Raw genomic sequence first — 25,869 nt, forward strand, 5'->3', positions numbered from 1 at the left:
AAAGACATTACAAGAAAACTGTAGCCCAATATCCTTTATGATCATAGATGCAAACATCCATAACAAAATATTAACAAATCAATCCAGCAATATATAGAAAGGATAATATATTCTGACCAAGTGGCATTCACTTTAGACATGCAAGATTGGTTTAACATTAGGAAATTCACAATATACATAGACTAGAAAAGAAAAACTATATGATCTCCAAAGGTGCAGGAAAAGCTTTTCACATAATTCAACATACATTCATGACAAAAGATTTTGGTAAGCCAGGAATAGAAGGGAACTTCCTCAATGTGATGAAGGGCTTCTACAAAGTACTACAGCTAACATACTTAAATGGTGAAAGACTTAATGCTTTCCCCCTAAGATTGTAAAAAAGACAAGGATGGCCACTCTCATTATTTGACTGGACATCCAAGTCAGTGCAGTAAGGCACAAAAATGAAATAAAAGGCATAGAGATTGAAAAGGAAGAAGAAAATATAGTATTTATTCATAGATGACATGATTGTCCAAAGAATCTACAAAAAGCTACAGAGCTAATAAGCGATTTTAGCAAGGTTGCAGGATACAAGGTCATATACAGAAATACTAGCAACACTTGGGAACTTAAAGTAACTGCCATTTACAATAATATTAAAAAAACAAAATACTTAGGGGTACATTTAATGATTTCATCTGCTATATCTATATGCTGAAAACTATAAAACATTGCTGAGATAGAACTTTAAATTAATGGGAGAGATATCATATTCATGGATTGTAAGATTCAATATTGTTATACTGTCACTTCTCAAATTCACCTCTAGATTCTTGGCACTCCCCATCAAAATCTCAACGGGCTTTTCTGCAGAAATTGACAAGCTGATTCTAAAATTTACATGGAAATGCAAAGGGGCTAGGATAGTCAAAATTATTTTGAAAAAGGACAAAATTGTAGGGTTTATATTACCTGATTTCAATACTTACTATACAGTAATCAAGAGTGTAGCATTGGTGTAAGTGTAGACATAGATCAATGGAAAAAGTAGAGAACCTAGAAATAGACATATATATATGATTGATTTTCTACGAATGTTGATTTTCTATAAAGGTGCCACAGTAACTCTGTGTTGGAAAAGGTAGAAACAAATGGTGCTGGAAAAAGTACTTATCTATCTGTGAAATATGAAGCTCAACCCTTACCTTACACAGTATACACAAATTAACTTGAAATGATCCCTACACCTTAATGTAAGAACTAAAACTATAAAACATCTAGACAAAAACATATCTTTATAATTTGGGAGTAGACAGATTTCTTAGGACACAAAAAGCATGAGCCACTAAAGAAAAGATTATAAATCGGACTGCACTGAAATTAAAATCTTTTACTCTTCAAAAGATCCTGTTAAGGTGAAAAGGCAAGCCATAGAGTGGGAGAAAATATTTGTGAAATGTACATCTGATAAAGAACTTGTACCCAGGAAAACCCCAAGGAGATAGCCCTATACACCCACTAGCATGGCTAAAAGTAGAAAGGCTAGTGATATTAAATAGTGATGAGGATGTGGAACAACTAGAACCTTCTCACATGTTCCTGGTGTGTATCTATATTCAGATGTTTAAAGCAAATAGTCATGTTTCACATGCAAAGGAACATATCTCTATAATTTCAAAAATTGAAATCTATTTCCATGATGCTTTGACATTTCCTCTTTCTTTAAGTACCAACTTAGATGAGTAACACTGCTGTGTCCTACTTATAGGACCTTATTACTCTCAGCAAACTGACATGAAATAGATTAGAGGTAATTTGAAATATTCAGTGTACAGGTGTAGACTAGGATGTTCTTCTGCTTATAAGCCTGAATTTTCATTACATAGACTATAAATGAAAATCTTTGTGGTAACATAGTGCCCAATTTCATCTAAGAATTTTAAGATACTTCCTTTTTTAAAGATTTTTTTAATGAAAATACTTTGTAGTAAAGAAGCCTATTTTGGAGTCTCCATAATATTGAAAATGTTTGCTTATCCTTAAATAACATTTCCTAACAGTTCTGTTCTGATGTAGAAATTTTTGAACATGATTTTTTTAGATTAAGATTTTTGTGTTTTATTGAACAATACAAAAAGTAATTTTTGTGTTTAAATCATCCTGGCTCAATTTGTGGTACTAGGGTAGACTGGGAAGAAGGTTTGTGACAGAATTATAATCACTAGTCCATATATCCATTTGATATATGCCCATTGCTGGGATAGGGGCTGTTGAATTCACAGACCTGTGGGGTACTTTGCCATCAGAATCATTTCCTACAGGGGAACAAAAGACTAAATGCTTTTTAAAAATGTATCTGTCATCCAATCTTTGCTTGGAATAGTTGTTATGACTCTCAACAATATGTTATACTTTTATGCTCCAAGAAGTAAAAGAATTAGGCTTAAATAAGATGGATGAAATATGTGGTTTTTTTGAAACAGTTAATTTTCTCTGCCCTTTGTTGATTCAGATTTGAGGAATGAGTTATGTTGGAATTCAGAAAGTAGTCAGCCTGCTAATTGTAATACCAAGCTAAATGAATGAATCTATTCTTTATAGCTCTTGAAGGACTTGAATTTAATGTCATTCTTGCAAAATATACCAGTTCTTGCTAAATGAAACAAGATATCTAACATACAAGAAAGAAGTACTGTACTATACATGTAGTTGTACTATGTCAAAGTGAGTTTCTTATGTAAGTAAATAAAATCAATCTTGTGATTATGTATATGCACAGGTAAAGATTGGATTTTTCATTTGGGGATTTTTAGTAAGTATTTTAAAAAGTCAAGTTAATGTTATATTTAGTGCAAATTAATTTAATGAAACCATATACTTGTTTGAAGTATAATAGTTCTGCTACTTTATTCCTTAAGCATACGTGCAGAAATACTTTATATCTGTGGGTGGACTGGATATATTGTCTCAAGTTCTTGTGCAGTTGGAATCTGATTCACACAAGACTCTTTCCAGTGCTAAGCTTGCAGTGGTGGTGACAAAGACAGTGGATGCATGTATTGCTGATAATCGTGAGTGAAAACACTTAGTAATTTTTCTGCAATTGCATTTTGCTTCAATTCAGCATGGTGAATGTTAAAATGATAGATTGAACGCTAACATGGATTGGACTTCCAGTTTCTCATAAGTGGGAGAGAAACTTAGAAATTATCTAATCCAACTCCTTATTTTCTCATGGAGGTTATGACTTCCCTAAGAATTCAAATCTAGGTCTTCTGAGTTCAGGTTTGATGATAGAATCAAGATAAGAGTCTGTCAGTCCTAAACCTTTGTTTCACTTAAAAAGCTGCATTAAATGAAAAAGTTTACTCCACATGGCCCGTGCCAATGCCCGGCTCTTTGGCATCCGGGCAAAAAGGGCCAAGGAAGCCGCAGAACAGGATGTTGAAAAGAAAAAATAAAGTGCTATTGGCAACTTGTGATAAAAAAAAAATTTTAGATGAGAAATCAAGGGACATTTTGGAGACATAGGGAATGGAAAGCCCAATTTATAGATTTTAAAAAGTGAGATAAAGAATTAAGGTATGCCTCTATCTGATAAGTGTGAGATAGACTTACCCTACTGTAACCAGTGAGTAACAGAACCACACTTGAACTCATGGCTGCTTCTCACATGTACAGATACTGAGGAATGATAGTCTATAAATCTCTGTAACTCTCGACATTCACAAATAACTGAAAAAAATAGATCATTTTTTAAAAAATCAGTTATTTAGGGCCTGCTATGTGCTGGGCTCTATGTGAGCTCTAGAGATACAAAAATTATTAAGATGTAGTCTGCTGAGGAATTCACAACCTTTTTGTTGCTGTCAGTAGTTAGACTCTGAACTCTGTTACAAAAGAAAAAAAAAAACACCACACATACACACGAAGAACAAAACCGTGAGAAGTGTAGCTTAAATTGGTGGACTTCTTGAATTTTTCACATCTCAGTATAGCTTCAGGTATGCTCCACTGCATCATTAACGTCAGTAGAACCGTGGCCAGTTAATAGTGTATTTCAATGACAGGCAGGAATCGATTTCATAGGAAGGTCTTTACTGTCAATCTAGATAAGAGGAGGAATGTAAGGTGAGAGTAAGTAGCTTTTAGGAAGGTAGTATTATTACTTCATATTCACAACATTATGCAGGACAACTTAGAAGAAAGCATTCTTCAAAAAACTTGCTTTAGTATAATGTCTTTAGTATGGGAAGAGGAATTAATGAGGGCTATATAAGCCACCATTTTATTACAATGAATTTGTTTATAGTCACACATATATATACATATATATTAGATGTTATATGAGATGTGAATTTTAGATATTATGTAGTTACATAATGTCATTCTCCCAGGATAAGATCTGAAAAATAGTATAATGTAATATCTGGAAAATACTATATGTATAGCTATACGTTTTAAGTTTGTACTTGTTCTTTTTTTCCTGTTTTAGCTACTTTTGGGGTAGTACTATCCAAGTACCACATTGTTTCAAAACTTCTAGCATTACTGCTTCATGAAAGTCTGGATTCAGGAGAAAAATTTAGTATCATACTTACTGTTGGTCATTGTACAGAGGATTGTAGTAAGTATTGGATTTATTTTGTGTGTTAGTTAAAACGGTGGAGTGGAAATACACTATTCCTTCCCACCCACCCAGCTTAAAAGTATTGCCTTTCTCCTAATCCCCAAACCAGTCATTTTGCTCCTCATCCTTCTTCAGCCGTGGTATTCAGTCAGTCCCTAAGACCTGTGGCTCTACTTCTGTTTACCCCCTCCTTATTCCCTTCTGCTCAATTCCAGTGCTATTTTCCCCATTTAAGCCCTCAGCCCCTCAACATCTTTCACCAATGTTATTACAATAGATTCCTCCCTGTGTCCTCTTCCTTCTATCTCCATTTTTCAATCCACTCTTCACACTGCTGCACAGATACGATCCTGTTTTTCCTTGTTGAAAACCTTAGAAAGTTCTTTCTTTCTCTACTTATCATTCTCTCCTCTCTCTCTTTTTTCTCTTCCCCTTCCGTTTTCTCCTTCTCTCCACTTTCCTGCCATTCTTCCTCTTTCCACTTTCCTCCTTTCCAACCCTCTTCACTTTTTTTTAAAATAAATTTATTTATTTTATTTTTGCATTGGGTCTTTATTGCTGTATGTGGGGTTTCTCTAGTTGCAGCAAGAGGGGGCTACTCTTCGTTGTGGTGCATGGGCTTCTCATTGCAGTAGCTTCTCTTGTTGTGGTGGCTTCTCTGTTGCGGTGGCTTCTCTGTTGGAGAGCACGGGCTCTAGGCATGCGGGCTTCAGTAGTTGTGGTGCACGGGCTTAGTTGCTCCGTGGCATGTGTGATCTCCCCAGACCAGGGCTTGAACCCGTGTCCCATGTATTGGCAGGCGGATCTTAACCACTGCGCCACCAGGGAAGTCCCCCAACACTTTTCACTTTCCTCTCTCCTTTCTCCCTTCCTCCAATCTCCTCTCTCTCCTCCTCCCACTTTTCCACTTCCCTCTTTTTATTCTCTCTTGCTTCTTCTGCTCTCTCTTCCCTCATTTTCCATTCTCTCCATTCGTTTATTTCTCTATACTTTCTCTTCACCTCTGTATAATTTAGGATTCACTATACCTTTAAAATTTTAATTTAATTTTTATTTTTTTATTGAGGTATAATTGACAACAAAACCTTTTTTTAAACCAAGTGAGGGCAGTTTCTTTACTCTTATGATGTGTGACACTGCTCTGTGGCTGTGTTTATCACTGTGTTTAAGAGATTATCACTTATGAGACTTAGGTATCTTATATAAGTAGATTATTTTCTAAATTGAAAATACCTTTAAACTTTGTTTTTCTGTATCTTAAAATTTGAACTATGTTCATAATTATCACAAGGAAGAATTATGACCTCATGCATATAGTTTAAGATAAAATAACTATTGGGAATTCCCTGGTGGTCCAGCGGCTAGGACTCTGCACTTCCACTGCCGGGGCCGGGATTCAATCTCTGGTCAGGGAACTAAGATCCTGCAAGCCGCGCAGTGTGGCCAATAAATAAATAAATAAATAAATAAATAAAGTAACTATCTTCTGCTTTAATCTTTGATGTGTTTTCCAGAGGAAAATCAGTATGACCTTTTTAAAAGCAATGGGCTTCCACTCATGATACAAGTCTTAACTGAATCTCAGGACGAGGAACTAAACAAAGCTGCCACTTTTGTGCTTCACAACTGCAAAAAAATTAGTAAGTTTACTATTACTTTAAAAAAATACTAACCAAACTTTATGCAAGAGAATTATATCTGCTTTGATGAACCAAGCCCCTTTAGCTCCCAAGCTCTTCTTACATTTGAAAAGCAGATTATATAATTTTGACGTGACAACTAGAGTACTACAGCGTGTAAAAAACTTATATGGAAGAGAACAACAGTATAGATAATTCACTTATTTAATGCAGTGTGGACAGATTTAGCTGTAGGACTTAAATTTGAGGGCTACAAGTGACTTATGATTAAATCATAACATAAAATACCTTAATTTATTTATTTAAAAAATGTTTGAGTGTCTCTTATTTGCCAGGCACTGTGCTAGGCATTAGGGATACAGTGATAAGAAACAATAGTCTATGTGTTTACAGAGGTTAGTGTAACTACAGAAATAGGTAGTAATTGAATAATCCCAAAAATGAATGTGTTATTATAAATTAACGTACAGGTTAAGAATGGATGGAGCACAGATCTTAACCTGTAACAGGGACTGTGACCTAGACTTGGAGCAGAAAAGGCTTTGGGAGGAAGTGATTCTTCATCTGAAATCTGAATGTAGAGAGTTAATTAGGTGAAAAGAAGGGAGTTTGTTATGGTCCAGTGTCTCAGGCATACGCAACAGTGAGGCACAAATGTCCTGTGAGAGGAGGGAGCCTGGTGCATTGAAGGAATTGATGGCTGAAGCATAGAGAAAGTGGCCATGAAAAGGATTTTGGTCTTTTGGGAGAAAACTGCTGCCACAATATGTAAAAAGAGAATTTAAAAGAATATAGGAAGGAACCACTTTATGGAAACTGTGTTAAAAAAAAAAAACTAAAACCAGTAGCCATAAACCTGAGGGTGTTTGTATGCCTAGCATAACATGTTTTCTTGCTATTTTCTTTTCTCTATAATTCTGAAGAGTAAAATCTAATTTATGACTCTTTGTGTCCTCAGCCTCTGCCAAGCACTTGCTTTCCACTTATTTTCAGTACCACTTAGGCAGTTAAGATGGTTTGGATGTGCAAAATTTAGAGAAGGGGGTATGGGGTATGAGTTTGTCTTTATTAAAAGTGTTAAAATAACATTTCTAGTAATGGATAAACTCCTATTTTTTCCCATATTATAAAGCTGAGAAGTTATCTCTAAGTCTAGGAGAATATTCTTTTGATGAAAATGAAGAACAATTAAAGGACATAAATATGAAAGAGAAGAATCTTGAAGATTACTGGAAGAAAGCGAAGGAAATTCTACACAGAATAGAACAGCTTGAAAGAGAAGGAAATGAGGTTGGCTTCTTTGTTTCAAAGAATGTAGAACTTTTTTCAAATATTTTTTAATAATACAGATTGGAGGGTAAAATATTTTTCTTGCCAAGTTACTTTTTATTTTAATGGTTTTAAATTTAAAATTCATTAGTAATACTTGAGGAATCATCCTTGAACACAGAAAAAATATTTTTAAAAAGTGGAAATGATGACTGAAAAAATAAGAGACATGGAAGATAGAGCCAAGAGATCTATCATTTGTATAATAAGCGTTCAAGAAGGAGAAAGAATGGAGAAGTAATAATCTCTCTCTCTCTGTATGTGTGTGTATATGTATACACACACATACAGTTGACCCTTGAACAGGTGTTTGAACTGCTTGAATCCACTCATACATGGATTTTTTTCAATGAATATGTACTACAGCACTACACAGTCTCAGGCTCTCAGTTTGGTTGATTCAATGGATGTGGAACTGTGGATATGAAGGGCTGACTGTAAAGTTATATGTGGATTTTCAACTGCCCCATGTTGTTCAAGGGTCAACTGTATATATACACGTTTATGTATGTATATATACACATACACACATTTCCATATTTTAAAAAAATAATTAATTTATTTATTTTTGGCTGCGTTGGGTCTTCGTTGCTGCCCCCAGGGTTTCTTTAGTTGAGGCGAGCGGGGACTACTCTTTGTTGCCATGTGTGGGCTTCTCATTGCAGTGGCTTCTCTTGTTGCCGAGCACAGGCTCTAGGCATGCGGGCTTCAGTAGTTGTGGCATGCTGCCTCAATAATTGTGGCTCGCGGGCTCTAGAGTGCAGGCTCTGTAGTTGTGGCTCACAGGCCCAGTTGCTCCACAGCATGTGGGATCTTCCAGACCAGGGCTCAAACCCATGTACCCTGCATTGGCAGGCAGATTCTTAACCACTGAGCCGCCAAGGAAACCCCATTTCCATATTTTTACTATGTATGTATGCTTTGTGTCTTTGTATGTGCATGCATTTAAAAAAATAAAAACACAGTATCTAATTTAGTATAGTAATTTTATTCTTTTAAATGACTGAGTAGTATTCAATATCATAGATTACCATATTTGATTTAACTAGTCTTTTATTGATGGACATTTAGAAAATATTTAATCTCTCACCAGTGTAACCAACTCTAGCGTAAGTATCCTGCTACATTTATATCTTTGTAAGAGCTTTATTGAGATATAAATCACATTCCATACAATTGACCCAGTTGAAGTATACATTTCATTGGTTTTTAGTATACTCACAGAATTGTGTGACCATTACCACATTTAATTTTAAAACATTTTTATCACCCCAAAAAAGAAACTCCATACCATTTAGCAGTCACCCTCTGTATTCCCCCATCCATCCTCCCCCAACCCTAGGCAACCACTGATCTATTTTTTGTCTCTCTGTATTTGTCTATTCTGGACTTTTTATATAAATTGAATTATATAATATGTGGTCTTTTGTGACTGACTTCTTTCATTTAGTGCATTTTCAAGGTTCATCCATGTTGTAGTATATATCAGTACTTCTTTCCTTTTTTAAAAAAATAGATTTATTGAGATGTAATTCATATACCATTTGCCTATTTAAAGTGTACAGTTCAGTAGTTTTTATTCACAGATATGTGCAATAATCACCAAAGTCAACTTTAGAATATTTTTATTCCTTCAAAAAGAAACTCTGTACCCTTTAGCTATTTCCCTGAACACTCTGATCCGCAGCCATAAGCAACCACCAATCTTCTATTCTAACTCTACAGATTTGCCTATTCTGGGTATTTCATAAGAATGGAATCACATAGTATGTGGTCTTTTGTAACTGGCTTCTTTCACTTAGCATGTTTTCAAGGCTCATTCATCTTTCAGCATGTATCAGTATTTCATTGCTTTTTATGGCCAAAGAGTTTTCCATTGTGTGTACTACATTTTACTTATCCATTTATCAGTTGATGGACATACTCTATTTTTTTAAATTTATTTTTAATTTATATATTTTTGGCTACATTGGGTCTTCGTTGCTGTGCGTGGGCTTTCTCTAGTTGCGGTGAGCAGGGGCTACTCTTTGTTGCGGTGTGCGGGCTTCTCATTGTGGTGGCTTCTCTTGTTGCGGAGCACAGGCTCTAGACGCGGGGATTTCAGTAGTTGTGGCTTGTGGGCTCTAGAGCACAGGCTCAGTAGTTGTGGTGCATGGACTTAGTTGCTCCGCGGCATGTGGGATCTTGCTGGACCAGGGATTGAACCCATATCCCCTGCATTGGCAGGTGAATTCTTAACTACTGCGCCACCAGGGAAGTCCCTGGACATACTCTTTTACCTATAGCCTATGTCTTTATAGTTAGCATGGGTTTCAGTATATAGTTTGGTCTTTATTATCCTGTGTATTTCTGCTTTTTAATTGATGTGATCATTTCATTACCATTTAATGTAATTACTGATATATTTGGGTTTAAGTCTACCATATTGCTATTTGCTTCCTGTTTGTCCCATTTGTTCTTTGTTCCTTTTATTCCTGCTCTCCTGCCACCTTTTATATTATTTTTAAATATTCTTCTATATTTCATGTTAGATTATTGGCTAAATATTCTTGGTTTTTTAAGGGATTGCTTTAGGATTTATAATACACATCTTTAACTCATCATGGTCTATATTCAAATAATATCATTCCACTCATGTAATATTGTAAGACCTTTGCAATAGTGTGCTTACATTTCCATTTGTTCTTTGTGCTATTGCCATACGTTTTACTGCTACATTTGTCATAAACTGCCCAGTAATATTATTTTTGCTTTAAACAGCTATCTTTTTTCTAAAAATATTTTAATGTTTAATAAAATAATATTTACATACAATGGTAATCACACATTTTAAGCATTCAGTTTGACTTATGATATATTTTCTTTTAATAATTTTTTTTTTTTTTTTTTTTTTTGCCGTACGCGGGCCTCTCACCGCTGTGGCCTCTCCCGTTGCGGAGCACAGGCTCCGGACGTGCAGACCCAGCGGCCATGGCTCACGGGCCCAGCCACTGCGCGGCATGCGGGATCCTCCTGGACCGGGGCACGAACCCGCGTCCCCTGCATCGGCAGGCAGTCTCTCAACCGCTGCGCCACCAGGGAAGCCCTATAATAATTTTTTTTATTCCACAAGAGATAATCTTTTAAGTTTTATTTATTTATTTTGAATTTTAAAATTTTATTTATTTTTTTATACAGCAGGTTCTTATTAGTTATCCATTTTATACATATTAGTGTGTATATGTCAATCCCAATCTCCCAATTCATCCCACCACCACTGCCCCCCCCCCGCCACTTTCCCACCTTGGTGTCCATACATTTGTTCTCTACATCTGGGTCTCTATTTCTGCCCTGCAAACCGGTTCATCTGTACCATTTTTCTAGGTTCCACATATATGCATTAATATATGATATTTGTTTTTCTCTTTCTGACTTACTCACTCTGTATGACAGTCTCTGGGTCCATCCACGTCTCTACAAATGACCCAATTTCGTTCCTTTTTATGGCTGAGTAATATTCCATTGTATATATGTACCACATCTTCTTTATCCATTTGTCTGTTGATGGGCATTTAGGTTGCTTCCATGACCTGGCTATTGCAAATAGTGCTGCAATGAACATTGGGGTGCATGTGTCTTTTTGAATTATGGTTTTCTCTGGGTATATGCCCAGTAGTGGGATTGCTGGGTCATATGGTAATTCTATTTTTAGTTTTTTAAGGAACCTCCATACTGTTCTCCATAGTGGCTGTATCAATTTACATTCCCACCAACAGTGCAAGAGGATTTCCTTTTCTCCACACCCTCTCCAGCATTTGTTGTTTGTAGATTTTCTGAGGATGCCCATTCTAACTGGTGTGAGGTGATACTTCATTGCAGTTTTGATTTGCATTTCTCTAATAATTAGTGATGTTGAGTAGCTTTTCATGTGCTTCTTGGCCATCTGTATGTCTTTGGAGAAATGTCTATTTAGGTCTTCTGCCCATTTTTGGATTGGGTTGTTTGGTTTTTTAATACTGAGCTGCATGAGCTGCTTATATATTTTGGAGATTAATCCTTTGTTCGTTGATTTGTTTGCAAATATTTTCTCCCATTCTGAGGGTTGTCTTTTCATCTTGTTTGTAGTTTCCTTTGCTTTGAAAAAGCTTTTAAGTTTCATTGGGTCCCATTTGTTTATTTTTGTTTTTACTTCCGTTACTCTAGGAGATGGATCAAAAAAGATATTGCTGTGATTTATGTCAAAGAGTGTTCTTCCTATGTTTTCCTCTAAGAGTTTTATAGTGTCCAGTCTTACATTTAGGTCTTTAATCCATTTTGAGTTTATTTTTGTGTATGGTGTTAGGGAGTGTTCTAATTTCATTCTTTTACATGTAGCTGTCCAGTTTTCTCAGCACCACTTATTGAATCGAAGAGACTGTCTTTTCCCCATTGTATATCCTTGCCTCCTTTGTCATAGAGTAGTTGACCATAGGTGTGTGGGTTTATCTCTGGCTTTCTATCCTGTTCCATTGATATATATTTCTGTTTTTGTGTCAGTACCATATTGTGTTGATTACTGTAGCTTTGTAGTATAGTCTGAAGTCAGGGAGTCTGATTCCTCCAGCTCCCTTTTTTTCCCTCAAGACTGCTTTGGCTATTTGGGGTCTTTCGTGTCTCCATACAAATTTTAAGATTTTTTGTTCTAGTTCTGTAAAAAATGCCATTGGTAATTTTTTTTTTTTTAAGATGTTGGGGGTAGGAGTTTATTAATTAATTTATTTATTTTTGCTGTGTTGGGTCTTCTTTTCTGTGCGAGGGCTTTCTCTAGTTGTGGTAAGCGGGGGCCACTCTTCATCGCGGTGCGCAGGCCTCTCACTATTGCGGCCCCTCTCGTTGCGGAGCACAGGCTCCCGATGCGCAGGCTCAGTAGTTGTGGCTCATGGACCCAGCTGCTGCGCAGCATGTGGGATCTTCCCTGACCGGGGCACGAACCCGTGTCGCCTGCAGTGGCAGGCAGACTCTCAACCACTGCGCCACCAGAGAAGCCTGCCATTGGTAATTTGATAGGGATTGCATTGAATCTGTAGATTGCTTTGGGTAGTATAGTCATTTTCACAGTATTGATTCTTTCAATCCAAGAACATGGTATATCTCTCCATCTGTTTGTATCATCTTTAATTTCTCTCATCACTGTCTTATAGTTTTCTGCATACAGGTCTTTTGTCTTCCTAGGTAGGTTTATACCTAGGTATTTTATTCTTTTTGTTGTAGTGGTAAATGGAAGTGTTTCCTTAATTTCTCTTTCAGATTTTTCATCATTAGTGTATAGGAGTGCAAGAGATTTCTGTACATTAATTTTGTATCCTGCAACTTTACCAAATTTATTGATTAGCTCTAGTAGTTTTCTGGTGGCATCTTTAGGATTCTCTATATATAGTATCATGTCATCTGCAAACAGTGACAGTTTTACTTCTTTTCCAATTGTATTCCTTTTGTCTTGTTCCTGATCTTAGAGGCAGTGCTTTCAGTTTTCACCATTGAGAATGACGTTTGCTGTGCATTTGTCATAAATGGCCTTTATTATGTTAAGGTAGGTTCCCTCTATGCCCACTTTCTGGAGAGTTTTTATCATAAATGGTGTTGAATTTTGTCAAAAGCTTTTTCTGCATCTATTGAGATGATCATATGGTTTTTCTTCTTCAATTTGTTAATATGGTGTATTACATTGATTGATTTGCGTATATTGAAGAATCCTTGCATCCTTGGGGTAAATCCCACTTGATCATGGTGTATGATCCTTGTAATGTGTTGTTGGATTCTGTTTGCTAGTATTTTGTTGAGGATTTTTGCATCTATATTCATCAGTGATATTGGTCTGTAATTTTCTTTTTTTGTAGTATCTTTGTCTGGTTTTCGTATCAGGGTGATGGTGGCCTCATAGAACGAGTTTGGGGGTGTTCCTTCCTCTGCAATTTTTTGGAAGAGTTTGAGAAGGATGGGTGTTAGCTCTTCTCTAAATGTTTGATAGAATTCATCTGTAAAGCCATCTGGTCCTGGACTTTTGCTTGTTGGAATATTTTAAATCACAGTTTCAATTTCGTTACTTGTGATTGTTCATATTTCTTTCTTTCTTTTTTTTTGATGTGGACCATTTTTAAAGTCTTTATTGAATTTGTTACAATATTGCTTCTGTTTTATGTTTTGTTTTTTTGGCTGTGAGGCATATGGGATCTTAGCTTCCCAACCAGGGATCGAACCATTACCCCCTGCACTGGAAGGCAAAGTCTTAACCACTGGACTGTCAGGGAAGTCCCCGAGTTATGATAATTTTATACAGTTGTGTAACTATCAGGACAGTCAAGATATAGAACAGTCCACTCACCCTAAAATGTTTCCTTGTGTCCCTTTATAGACAGTCCCATTCCCCATCCTCAGCCTAGGCAATTCACTGATCTGCTTTCTGTCATTAGTGTCCGTTTCTATAATTTCATGTAAATGGAATCATATATTATATAATATTTTGTGTTTGATTTATTTCACTTAATATATAATGTTTTTTAGATTCACCAATGTTGTTTTATTAATATTTTGTTCCTTTTTACTGCTGAGTAATATTCCATAGTATGGACACACCACAACTTGTGTATCCATTCACCAACTGATAGACATTTGGGTTGCTTCTAGATCTTGGCTACTAGCAATAATGTTATGTGAACATTGGTGTACACTTCTGTGCCTGTAGTGTACATTTTCATTTCTCTTCGATAAATACCTAAGAGCAAAATCACTGGACAATTATATTTTAAAGAAATTATGAACCTCTTTTTTTTTTTTTTTTCTATTGGGCCACACTGTGCGACATGCAAGATCTTAGTTCCCCCACCAGGGATCGAACCCATGCCCCCTGCAGTGGAAGCGTGGAGTCTTAACCACTGGACCTCCAAGGAAGTCCCAGAAATTACGAACCTCTTTTTTTTTTTTTTTTGCGGTACACGGGCCCCTCACCGCTGCGGCCTCTCCCGTTGCGGAGCACAGGCTCCGGACGCGCAGGCCCAGCGGCCATGGCTCACGGGCCCAGCCGCTCCACGGCACGTGGGATCCTCCCAGACCGGGGCACGAACCCGTATCCCCCGCATCAGCAGGCGGACTCCCAACCACTGCGCCACCAGGGAAGCCCTACGAACCTCTTTTAGCATTTCCTATAATACAAGTCTGCCTCCACTTGCCACCACTCAAAACAACACGGCACCAAAAGAAGAAAAAGCCCCTTCTTTTTATTCCATCCTTGTATTGCCCCTCTAGCACATTCTGATGTCAGAGTCTAACACTGGCTAGCCCTAGAATAGTGGTCTATAGAGTCTAGTTTAAGTTTTACAATGCAGGACAAAGGAGGATAGGTTTGGAGTTGAGGAGCAATAAATTAAGAACTGGTACATCCTTTATGTCATGTACACAGCTGTTACCCTGGGATACTCCTTTACCATCATCTTAATGATTCTCTTTATATCTTTCCTTGATTCCTGATTTCCTGGATCCTGTGTCATTCTCTCTTTTTTGGTTTAGTTTCCCATTTGGTGGGCTACATTCTTCTTTAGCTTTCTGAAAAAGGGTACATAGTATGTAATTTTTTTGAGACCTTGTAAATATGAAAATAATTTTATTTTGCCTTCAGAATTAATTGATAGTTTGGTTGGACAAAATATTCTAGATTGGAAATCACCTCAGTATATTAAACGTGTTGCTCCATAGTCTTGTAGTTTCCAGTGTTACTCTTGAGGTCCAAAGCCATTCTGATCCTTTGGTGTGACCTGTGTTCTCCTTCTGGAAGCTTATATAATTTTTATCCCCAGTGTTTTAAAATTTTACAGTGTGGTGTCAGTCTCTTTTCATTCATTGTGTTATATACATAGTGGGCCCTTTCAATCTGTCGACTTATGTCCTTCAGTTCTGGGAAAGTTTATAGCATTATGCTGTGATGATTGCTTCCCTGTTTTCTCTTTCCTTGTTTTCTGAGACTCCTATTATTTATTTGTTGGACTTCTTGAACTGGTCTTCCTTCTTATCATTTCTCTCTTATTTTCTTCTCTTTTTTTGTTCTACATTCTGGGAAATGTTCTCATATTTACTTTTTAAACTAACCTATTGAGTTTTTCACTTCTGCTATTATGTTTTTAGTTACCAAAGCCTCTTTTTTACTCCTTTTCAATTATCTTATTCTCATTTCATGGACTTAAGACTTAACAGGCATTCTTCTTTTAAATATATCAGTGACAATTCTAATTTTTTCTCCTGGTTTTCCCAAAGAGTTTATTGGGCAGACCTGGGGATGGGGAGGCCCTGCATCTAAAACAAGGTGTTTTCTCTAGTTGCGGCGAGCGGGGGCTACTCTTTATTGCAGTGCTCAGGCTTCTTATTGCGGTGGCTTCTCTCATTGTGGAGCACGGGCTCTAGTTGTGCGGGCTTCAGTAGTTGTGGTTCGCGGGCTCTAGAGCACAGGCTCAGTAGTTGTGGCACACAGGCTTAGTTGCTCCGCGGCATGTGGGATCTTCCCGGACCAGGGATCGAACCCATGTCCCCTGCATTGGAAGGCAGATTCTCAACCACTGCACCACCAGGGAAGCCTAAGTCTGCTTTATTTATTTATTTATATTTATTTTGGCTACGTTGGGTCTTTGTTGCTGTGTGCGGGCTTTCTCTAGTTGCAGTGAGCAGGGGCTACTCTTCGTTGCAGTGTGCAGGCTTCTCATTGTGGTGGCTTCTCTTGTTGTGGAGCACGGACTCTAGGCACGTGGGCTTCAGTAGTTGTGGCGCACGGGCTTAGTTGCTCTGTGGCATGTGCGATCTTCCCAGACCAGGGCTCGAACCTGTGTCCCCTGCATTGGCAGGCGGATTCCTAACCACTGTGCCACCAGGGAAGCCCTGCTTCATTTATTTAAATTCAACTTTATCAAGTCTGCTAAATAGGCTGTCATTCACCTATCTGCTTTCCAATTCCAAAATTTTGTTGCATTTGTATCTTCTTCCATTTTTCCTTGTGGAATTTATGCTTCTCCTTGTGGGTTTATGCCTTTTTTTTTTTTTTTTTTTTTGACTGCGTTGGGTCTTCATTGCTGCACAAGGACTTTTCTCTAGTTGCGGCAGGTGGGAGCTACTCTTCATTACGGTGCGTGGGCTTCTCATTGCGGTGGCTTCTCTTGTCACAGAGCACGGGCTCTAGGTGCACGCGGGCTCAGTAGTTGTGGCTTGCGGGCTCTAGAGCGCAGCCTCAGTAGTTGTGGCACATGGGCTTAGTTGCTCCGCGGTGTGTGGGATCTTCCCGGATCAGGGATCAAACCCGTGTCCCCTGCATTGGCAGGCAGATTCTTAACCACTGTGCCACCAGGGAAATCCCTATGCCTTTTTATTTTTTATTTATTTATTTTAATAAATTTGTTTATTTATTTATTTTTAGCTGTGTTGGGTCTTTGTTGCTGCGCCACCAGGGAAGTCCACCTATGCCTTTTTAAGAACTGTTGTTCTAATTGTTTTTTTGGAAGGAACGAAAATAAATATGGGTGTTAAAGTCATCATCTTTACCTGGAAGTCCTATCTATCTATCTGTCTACCTATATATCTTACAATTGCAGAGTATTCCACTGATGGATATGCTAGTTCCCCTTGAGATGAACTTTCAGATTCCAACTTTTAGCTATTACAAACCATACTGCAGTTAATAACATTAACATTTTGCACATGTAAAAGTATATCTATAGGATTTTTTTAAAAGATATACACAATGTTTTTGTTTGTTTGTTTTGTGCTGCGTTGGGTCTTCGTTGCTGCACTTGGGCTTTTCTCGCTCTAGTTGTGGCCAGCGGGGGCTACTCTTCGTTGCAGTGCGTGGGCTTCTCATTTTGGTGGTTTCTCTTGTTGCGGAGCACAGGCTCTAGGTGCGCGGGCTTCAGTAGTTGTAGCACGTGGGCTTAGTAGTTACGGTACGTGGGCCCTAGAACGCACGGACTTCAGTAGTTGTGGCTCATGGGCTCTAGAGCTCAGGCTCAATAGTTGTGGCACACAGGCTTAGTTGCTCCGTGGCATGTGAGATCTTCTCAGACCAGGGATCAAACCGGTGTCCCCTGCATTGGCAGGCGGATTCTTAACCACTGTGCCACCAGGGAAGTCCCACAGTTTTTATTATGAAAGATACTGTCAAATTGTTTCTCCATAGAGGTGTACCAGTTTACACTCTCCCCCATAATGTACAGAATGTTTCCCTATACCCTTTTGGTCTTTGCCAATGTCATAGATGAAGAAAGATGTCTAGGGACTTCCCTGGTGGTACAGTGGTTGAGAGTCTGCTTGCTGATGCAAGGGACACGGGTTTGTGCCCCGGTCCGGGAAGATCCCGCATGTCACGGAGCGGCTGGGCCCGTGAGCCATGGCCTCTGAGCCTGCGCATCCGGAGCCTGTGCTCCGCAACGGGAGAAGCCACAACAGTGAGAAGCCCGCGTATCGCAAAAAAAAGAAAAAAAAGATGTCTATGGCACTTCCCTGGCAGTCCAGTGGTTAAGACTCCGAACTTCCAATGCAGGGGGCGCGGGTTCGATCCCTGGTCGGGGAACTAAGATCCCACATGCTGTGCGGTGGGGCCAAAATGTAAAAAAAATAAAGAAAGATATCTCATTTACCTTTAATGTTTATTTCTCTTATTAAAGTGAGATGGAGCATTTTTCATATGTGTAAGAGCTATTTATTTATATTTCCTTTCTTGTGAACTGTTCATCTCCTTTCCTATGTTTCTACACTGTTACTGATCTTTTTCATAGTTCATTGTAGTAGCTTTTTATAAATGTTACTAGAAAAATTCTACTGTAACTCAAGATATGACATACATATTCTTTCTAGCTGTTTTGATTTGTATTTGATTTTGCTTTTGGCCCTTTTTTCCTCTGGGTCCCCACCCCCCAATATTCTTCATCTCTAGCAGAACTTAAAAAAAATTTTTATGTGGTAAAGTATAGGTTTTTCTTTTATGATTTATTGATTTTTTTGTAATACTTGGAAAGGTATTCCTCCCATTGAGAATATTAAAACATCATGGTTTCTTTTAGAACATATATAATTTCATTTTTTTATATTTAAATATTTAGTTAATTTTTACTTTATTTTTGTGTAAATTGTGAGATATGTATTCAGTTTATCTTTTTCCCAAGTTGACTACCCAATGTCCCCAAATCATTTAAAGAATATTCTCCCCTTCCTTCCTAATGTAAACTACCCCCTTTATAATGTATATTCTATTGACAATCATAAACTTTTTCTGCATTATTTAAAGGGAGTGTAAATTGAATTATAAAGCAAATGATTATTTTGAAATTATTTACTTATTTTTACATTACAGGAAAGAGTACAAAGAGAAAAATATAAGGATTATGTTTCATCTATGAACATAAATATTCAAAATACATTGAAACACCTCCATGCAGATAGCAGTGGTGGAGGTTCCAAAGCAGAAGATAGGGATAAAAGCCAGTCTAGAAAGCTTCAGAGTTATAAGTCCCATGAAGTCATGTCCAAAGCATGTACAAATGATGATCAAATGAAGACCCTGTTAAAGAGTGCAAATCCAGTTAATGCTTGTTATAGGGAGAGTGAGCAAAATAAGACTTTATGTAAAGCCAATTCAAGCTGCAATCAAAACTTACGTGAAGAAACAACCTTTGAAAAAAAGAATTTTGTTTCTCAATCAAGGTATAGTTTAATAATTGTTTCTAACTTTTATTTATTCAGCATTTGTGTGTGTGTGTGTAGTACTATGTGCCATACTCTTAAACACTGGGATATAGAAATGATAAGCATGGTTTTAGGAGGAGCCTAATGTAGGAAATGTTGGGAAAGGAGTTTGGATGGGCCAGTATGGGCCAGTTTATCTAGGGCCTTGCATGTAATACTACTTAAGATTTTCTGTTATAACTTATAGAGTATAGGGAGCCGCTGACGATTTTAAATTGAGTGGCACGATCAGATTTGAATTTTAGAAGGGATACTCAGAAAACTTAAACTGAACCTCTGTAGCTGAAATAACAATGCACGTATTGATAATCCATCAGTAATTTAGCAAAAGCCAGTTTGTAAGTTTAACTTGATAAAAGGGAGTAAGGAGTGATGAAAATCTGGTTTAGGCTTGTCTTTTCATTTGTTCCCTGTACCTCACCTCCAGTGTATGTCCTTTCTTGCTCATGGGTAGCCTGTGGGGCTGGACCTGGAATTGCAGCTTTTCTTCCTAAAGCCTTTCTTGTGTTCTGCTCTTCTGATAGTTATTGGGCTAGGAGGGAAACTGAAGAGAATGGTGCTATGTTCTGGGGAGGCTGCAGGGTAAACTAAGTGTTAGACAGATGGATTACATCATCACACCCCCTTTTTCCTTTTCAAAACCATTCTTCATGTAATTTTAACCCGATTTCTCAGGGATATAGAATTGGGAAGTAGTGGGATATGCTCTTGGGCCAACCTTCTTGCCCTCTGGCCCAATGAATTTGTTATTTCCTCTTTTTTGCTCTCCTTCCTTCCTGTTTTCCTCTTTTATAACTTTTTTTTCCATGTTTCTGCTGGCATCAGTATTATTGACCTCTGGAGTCTTGTTTAACTCCACTTTTTTTTTTTTTTAATTGAAGTAGAGTTGATTTACAATGTTTCAGGTGTACAGCAAAGTGATTCAGTTATATACACACACACACACACACACACACACACATATATACTTTATCAGATTCTTTTCCATTATACATTATTACAAGATATTGAATAAAGTTCCCTGTTCTATACTATAGGTCCTTATTGTTTATCTATTTTTTATTATATATAGTAGTTAACTCCACTTTTAGAAACAAGGCTATAACCATTGCATACCATACTTTGGCAGAATTTGGTAGATTTTGGTAGATCCTGACTCCAGCTCTTTCTGCCTGTCAAACATCAGAATCACACTACTGCTTATGGAAAGATTTGTTCACATACCAAACAATATGTTTACTTTTATTAATCTGGTGTCTATTTTCTTTTAGCGACCATATTTTTAAACATCCAACTCCTATTGGCAAAAACACAAAGCAACAGTTACCAGTAACAGGTATGACTAAAAATGTTTCTTCTTTGATTGTTCAAGAAAACATATTTAGGTGATTAATATAGCTAAAAGTAATATCTTCCCTCTAACATATAAGCCATGCCTTTGACTCTCTTTCTGGTCTAAATGCCTTAGTCACCTTTTATTGATATCCTTTCCGTATATCCACTAGGATGACTGGAAGTGGAGTACTGGGCTACAGTTTATGAAACTCTTGAGAATTAATAAATCTTATAAATGTCAGGTCCTTTTCACTAATCAAAAATATCTTTCATTTTGCAATTTTTTTCCCCAGATCCATTGACATTATGTTCAGATATAATAAATAAAGAAGTCATTGGTTTTCTAGCAACAGAAAATTGTTCCAAAATATTGAAGTATAGATGCTCAGGTAAATATTTTTTTAATTGTAGTTGTTTCATAATTAAAGCTTTATATGATGTTAATTAACTAGAATTTGTAATAGTTCTACCTGTGTGATTTAAAGTTCATTCCCTTTGGAGAAATAACAATCTGGGGTCTCATAAAACACTCGAATTAATACCTTCTATCTGCATTAGTCTGTGTTCCCAGTATTTGCTCATATGAATCAATGCAGCTAATACTCTTTTTTCTTTTTTTGAATTTTATTTTATTTATTTTTTTATACAGCAGGTTCTTATTAGTTATCCATTTTATACATATTAGTATATATATGTCAATCCCAATCTCCCAGTTCATCACAGCACCACCACCCCCCTCCAGCGCTTTCCCCCTTCGTGTCCATACGTTTGTTCTCTACATCTGTGTCTCAATTTCTGCCCTGCAAGCCGGTTCAGCAGCTAATACTCTTAAAAAATTACTTTATTATTCTCTTTCTGTCACCATCTATAAGTTTAACTTTACTGAGTAAGGTAAACATTTTTTATATTTTCAGAGAGCCAATAAATAGGTATATGTTCTGGATTATAAATAATCCAGAATTCCACAGTGCTTATTCCCTCCCTTCTTCTCCTTCATATCCCAGTATTTGCTCTTCGTTTACTCTTACTGTTGCACCCTGCTCTTTGGAGAAAACTGAGGCTATTCCACACTAGGCTCAAAATATTACTATTCTTCTGTCTTAGATGAAGGGTTTATCTCTTTTACTCTAAAACTAATATCTAGCTATAATCCAAATCCCATCTATGTTTTCTCCCCATTTTATAATAATACTTGTGTAGGCTTTCTCTTTAGTCCCTTTCCATTCGTTACCTCCATTTGTCCCACCTTAAACTATGTTCATTTCTCCTCATCTTAAAAAATACCCAAATACTTTGTGTGATTTGCTGTCCCTTCAAGTATTCATCTGTTCTTTCTTCCACCATCTATTACCAGATTCCTGCTCTTGTTCCCTTCTCTTTCAGCGTATTCTTTCCCTTCTTAACTGCCTGCAGTCTAGCTTCTTTTATTGCCATTCTACTAAACTTTAATGTTAAAGGTTACCTGAAACCTCTTTTTTAACCCCCAAACCAATGACTTTTTAAAAGATTCTTATTGTCTTTAGTATTTCTGCACTGTCAACTACCATTCCTTGAAATCCTCTCCTCTCGTTTGAAAACCATAGTTCCCAAACTGTCCACCCGAGCTCCCTGGGGCTCTGCAGTGAACTCACAAGGGCACTACACAATATTTAAAATTTTGTAAGTGAAACACAAAATGGTCAACATCTTCTGGACACCACGTAAACTACTAGCTCAAAGTAGTTCACAGTTTCACCATTAGATTGTACTACATCTCTTTTGATGATGTCACATCTTTGTGAAGCTGGGTTTTCAGTGGTTGTTGTGATTTTTTAATTAATTTATTTATTTATTTATTTATTTTTGGCTGTGTTGGGTCTTTGTTGCTGCACGCAGGCTTTCTCTAGTTGTGGCGAGCGGGGGCTACTCTTCGTTGTGGTGTGCAGGCTTCTTACTGCGGTGGCTTCTCATTGTGGGCATCAGTAGTTGTGACACGCGGGCTCTAGAGCACAGGCTCAGTAGTTGTGGTGCACGGGCTTAGTTGCTCTGTGGCATGTGGGATCTTCCCAGACCAGGGTTCGAACCCGTGTCCCCTGCATTGGCAGGCGGATTCTTAACCATTGCACCACCAGGGAAGTCCCAGTTGTTGTGATTTTTAAAAAGCAAGCACCACGTGAAAATCTGTGGAACAGGAAATGAGGGTGGCAGTGTCCAGTCTGATTACAAGTTTTGAGAACTTGTGCTGTACCCAATTGTTGCACAAATCCCATTAGGAAGTAATCGTAATTAATAAGAATGAAATACAAATATATATATATATTTCAAATTTAGGTCTATTATTTTTTTAAATGGCTACCAAGTTGTTAGAACATAAATACGTATTGAGTTGTTTTGGACCTAACAGAACATTTGGTATTTCTTTTGGCCTAAGGGTGCTGTGAAAAAATCACCAAGATCTTTTTTTTTTAATTTTTTTTTTGGCTGTGTTGGGTCTTCATTGTTGCACGCGGGCTTTCTCTAGTTGCAGTGAGTGGGGGCTACCCTTTGTTGCAGTGCGCGGGCTTCTCTTGCTGCAGAGCACGCGCTCTAGGTGCAGGGGCTTCAGTAGTTGCGGCATGTGGGCTCAGTAGTTGTGGTGCACAGGCTTAGTTGCTCCGCAGCATGTGGGATCTTCCTGGACCAGGGATCGAACCCGTATCTTCTTCATTGGCAGGTGGATTCTTAAGCACTGCACCACCAGGGAAGTCCCAATCACCAAGCTCTTAAAGATGCCCCAGAGTGAGACAGTTGGGAACCTCTGGTCAAAAATATTCCAGTTCGTAGAATGGATGCTCTATAACTGTTAACTCCCTTTCATCCCTTAGTTTGTTTGAGATAGTTCCTTCCTAGTTGCTTTGCTCCCTCAGTGACCATTCATTTTGCAGACACTTAGGGAGTGCTTATTCTGCAGCAGGCACTGGAATCAGAGATGAATAGAACTCAGTCCTCACTTCAGGAAGTTTACAGTCTATAAAGCTCTCCGTTTTATTACCTTTATTCTTTTATCTTATCTTCCTGCCAAATTTCTACAGATACTCCCCCCAATATATAGTCTACAGCACTTACTCAACTCTGCTGCAGCATCATAGATGCAGCTAGCATCATCTATCATTTTACCAATGATTTTCAAATCTGTATCTCCACACTTCACTTCTACTTCGGGTTATAGCCTCATTCTTCCATATCCAGCTGTACCTAGGACATACTCACTTTAATATTTTGTTATTTCAAGCTTAATGTATTCAAAACAAAACATCTTTCTCCCTCTTAAACTGCCCCCCCTCCAGCCACTCCATTTTTATTAGTGTTGCCATTATTCTTCTGGCCCCCCAGATTTCAAACCTTGAATCATCTATAACTATCTTTTCTCCTTACATCCCCTATTTCTAGTCTATCATATTTGGTTCTTTCTTTCTTTCCCACACAGGCCCCTTTTCCTTCATGCCTAAATTACTAGCAGTCTTTCAGTCTCAAGTCTCACCAACCCCCAAGTAACGTGTATTGCTATTAACTTCTCTTCCTCATATGTGCTTTGTATCATGTCACCATGCTAAATAACCCTCAGCGCTTCTCTGTAACTCGCTAAATCAAACTCTCTGCCTGGCTTTCAGAATTGTGTGGAATTTTGTCCTGCTTCCACTTGTTAAATTTTACTGCAATTTGTTCTGTTTAAGTCCACCAGAAATGTGCCATGCTTATTCCAAACTTTGCCATTCGATCCATTACAATCGAATTGTCCTAAATGTCTCCCTTACCCCGACAGCTCATTATTCACCAATTTTACCTCAGAAATCTCTGCATTCTCCCTGCAAATGCTGTGTTTCAGAATCTCCTTATTTATCTGGACTGTTTAAGTTACCCCTCAACTGATCCTCTTACCTTCAGTTGAGCTTTCTGTAGACAAATCTTGTCATTTCCCTGCTTAATAAATATCCATCAGTTCTTCCCATTGACTTGAAGATAGTAGTTAAAAATCCTTAAGATGACTTTCAAGACCGTTTTTGACCTGGCCCCTTGCAACCCTTACCAACCTCAACTTTTCTCCCACAGTTCTCTCATACCTTATACTCCAGCCACACATAGTACTGTGATTCTCTGAACATACTATGCTTTTTTACTCTTCTGTGCTTTTGACGTGTTCTTTGTACTTGAAATGTCCTCGTCCTTGCCAACTTTCTGCCTGGCTAACTTTTCCTGTAGGTGACAGGTGGATAGAGAACTTTATAATGGATGGATGTGGCTAACATTACCTGAACCTACTGATCAATCTTAATATAAAAAGAGAGATAGTCAAACTTTATGTTCCTGTTAATGTGATGCAGTAAGAAGTACACAATACTACCTGTGAGGAGTTCTACTAAAAACAATTGAACTTGGGCTTCCCTGGTGGCGCAGTGGTTGAGAGTCCGCCTGCCGATGCAGGGGACACGAGTTCGTGCCCTGGTCGGGGAAGATCCCACATGCCGCGGAGCGGCTGGGCCCGTGAGCCATGGCTGCTGAGGCTGCGCGTCCGGAGCCTGTGCTCCGCAACGGGAGAGGCCACAACAGTGAGAGGCTCGTGTATCGAAAAAGCAAAAAAACAAAAACACACAAAAAAACAATTGAACCTGAATCTGATCAATCATCTAGATCTAATTACAAGTTTCTTGGGCACACAGGAATATTTTAAAGGATGCAGCTAGGATGTAATCAGCAAAACTCAGCCTTTGGGAAACTGCACATTACAAATGACCCAGGGTCTACAACAAGTAAATGACAAAGAGGAAGAGAGGAGAATTGGTAGATTAAAAGAAACTCAAGAGACATACCAGCTGAATGTAATGGTGGACCTTGTTTGGATCATGATTCAAATAAACCAACTGTAAAGAGAAAGTTTTGAAATGATGGGGAAATTTGAACACTGACTGGATATTAGATGATATTAAGCATAATTTTCTTAGGTGTGATAGTGGTTTTGCCATTAAAAAAATAAAACAAAGTAAGTGGTTTTTTTTTAAAAAGAGTTCTTATCTGTTAAGAATGCATATGAAGTATTTACAGATGAAATGATACTAGAATGCAAATTGCAGCCTTCATAATCCAGTGTGTACATGGGGGGCAGAGCTGAGTAGGTGGGGGAAGATAAAATATGACAGACCATGAGTTAATAATTGTTGAAGCTGGATGATGGATACGTGGTGGGTAATTATACTTTTCTCTTTA

General features: G+C 37.8%; 1 protein-coding gene across 1 annotated transcript in view; it reads left to right on the forward strand.

The window, feature by feature from the left end:
- TERB1 (telomere repeat binding bouquet formation protein 1) overlaps positions 1 to 25,869 on the forward strand; it is a 36,396-nt gene that overhangs the window by 5,403 nt on the left and 5,124 nt on the right. Inside the window, exons 7-13 of the mRNA XM_027119925.1 lie at positions 2,904 to 3,056; positions 4,481 to 4,612; positions 6,130 to 6,255; positions 7,388 to 7,545; positions 18,923 to 19,272; positions 20,586 to 20,650; positions 20,943 to 21,038. Coding sequence (XP_026975726.1) covers positions 2,904 to 3,056; positions 4,481 to 4,612; positions 6,130 to 6,255; positions 7,388 to 7,545; positions 18,923 to 19,272; positions 20,586 to 20,650; positions 20,943 to 21,038 — 1,080 coding nt within the window. The remainder of the gene's footprint in view (positions 1 to 2,903; positions 3,057 to 4,480; positions 4,613 to 6,129; positions 6,256 to 7,387; positions 7,546 to 18,922; positions 19,273 to 20,585; positions 20,651 to 20,942; positions 21,039 to 25,869) is intronic.

This window comes from Aethalodelphis obliquidens, unplaced genomic scaffold (assembly GCF_003676395.1).
Source record: "Aethalodelphis obliquidens isolate GAN/ISIS:26980383/991018 unplaced genomic scaffold, ASM367639v1 scaffold20, whole genome shotgun sequence".
Taxonomy (NCBI): domain Eukaryota; kingdom Metazoa; phylum Chordata; class Mammalia; order Artiodactyla; family Delphinidae; genus Aethalodelphis; species Aethalodelphis obliquidens.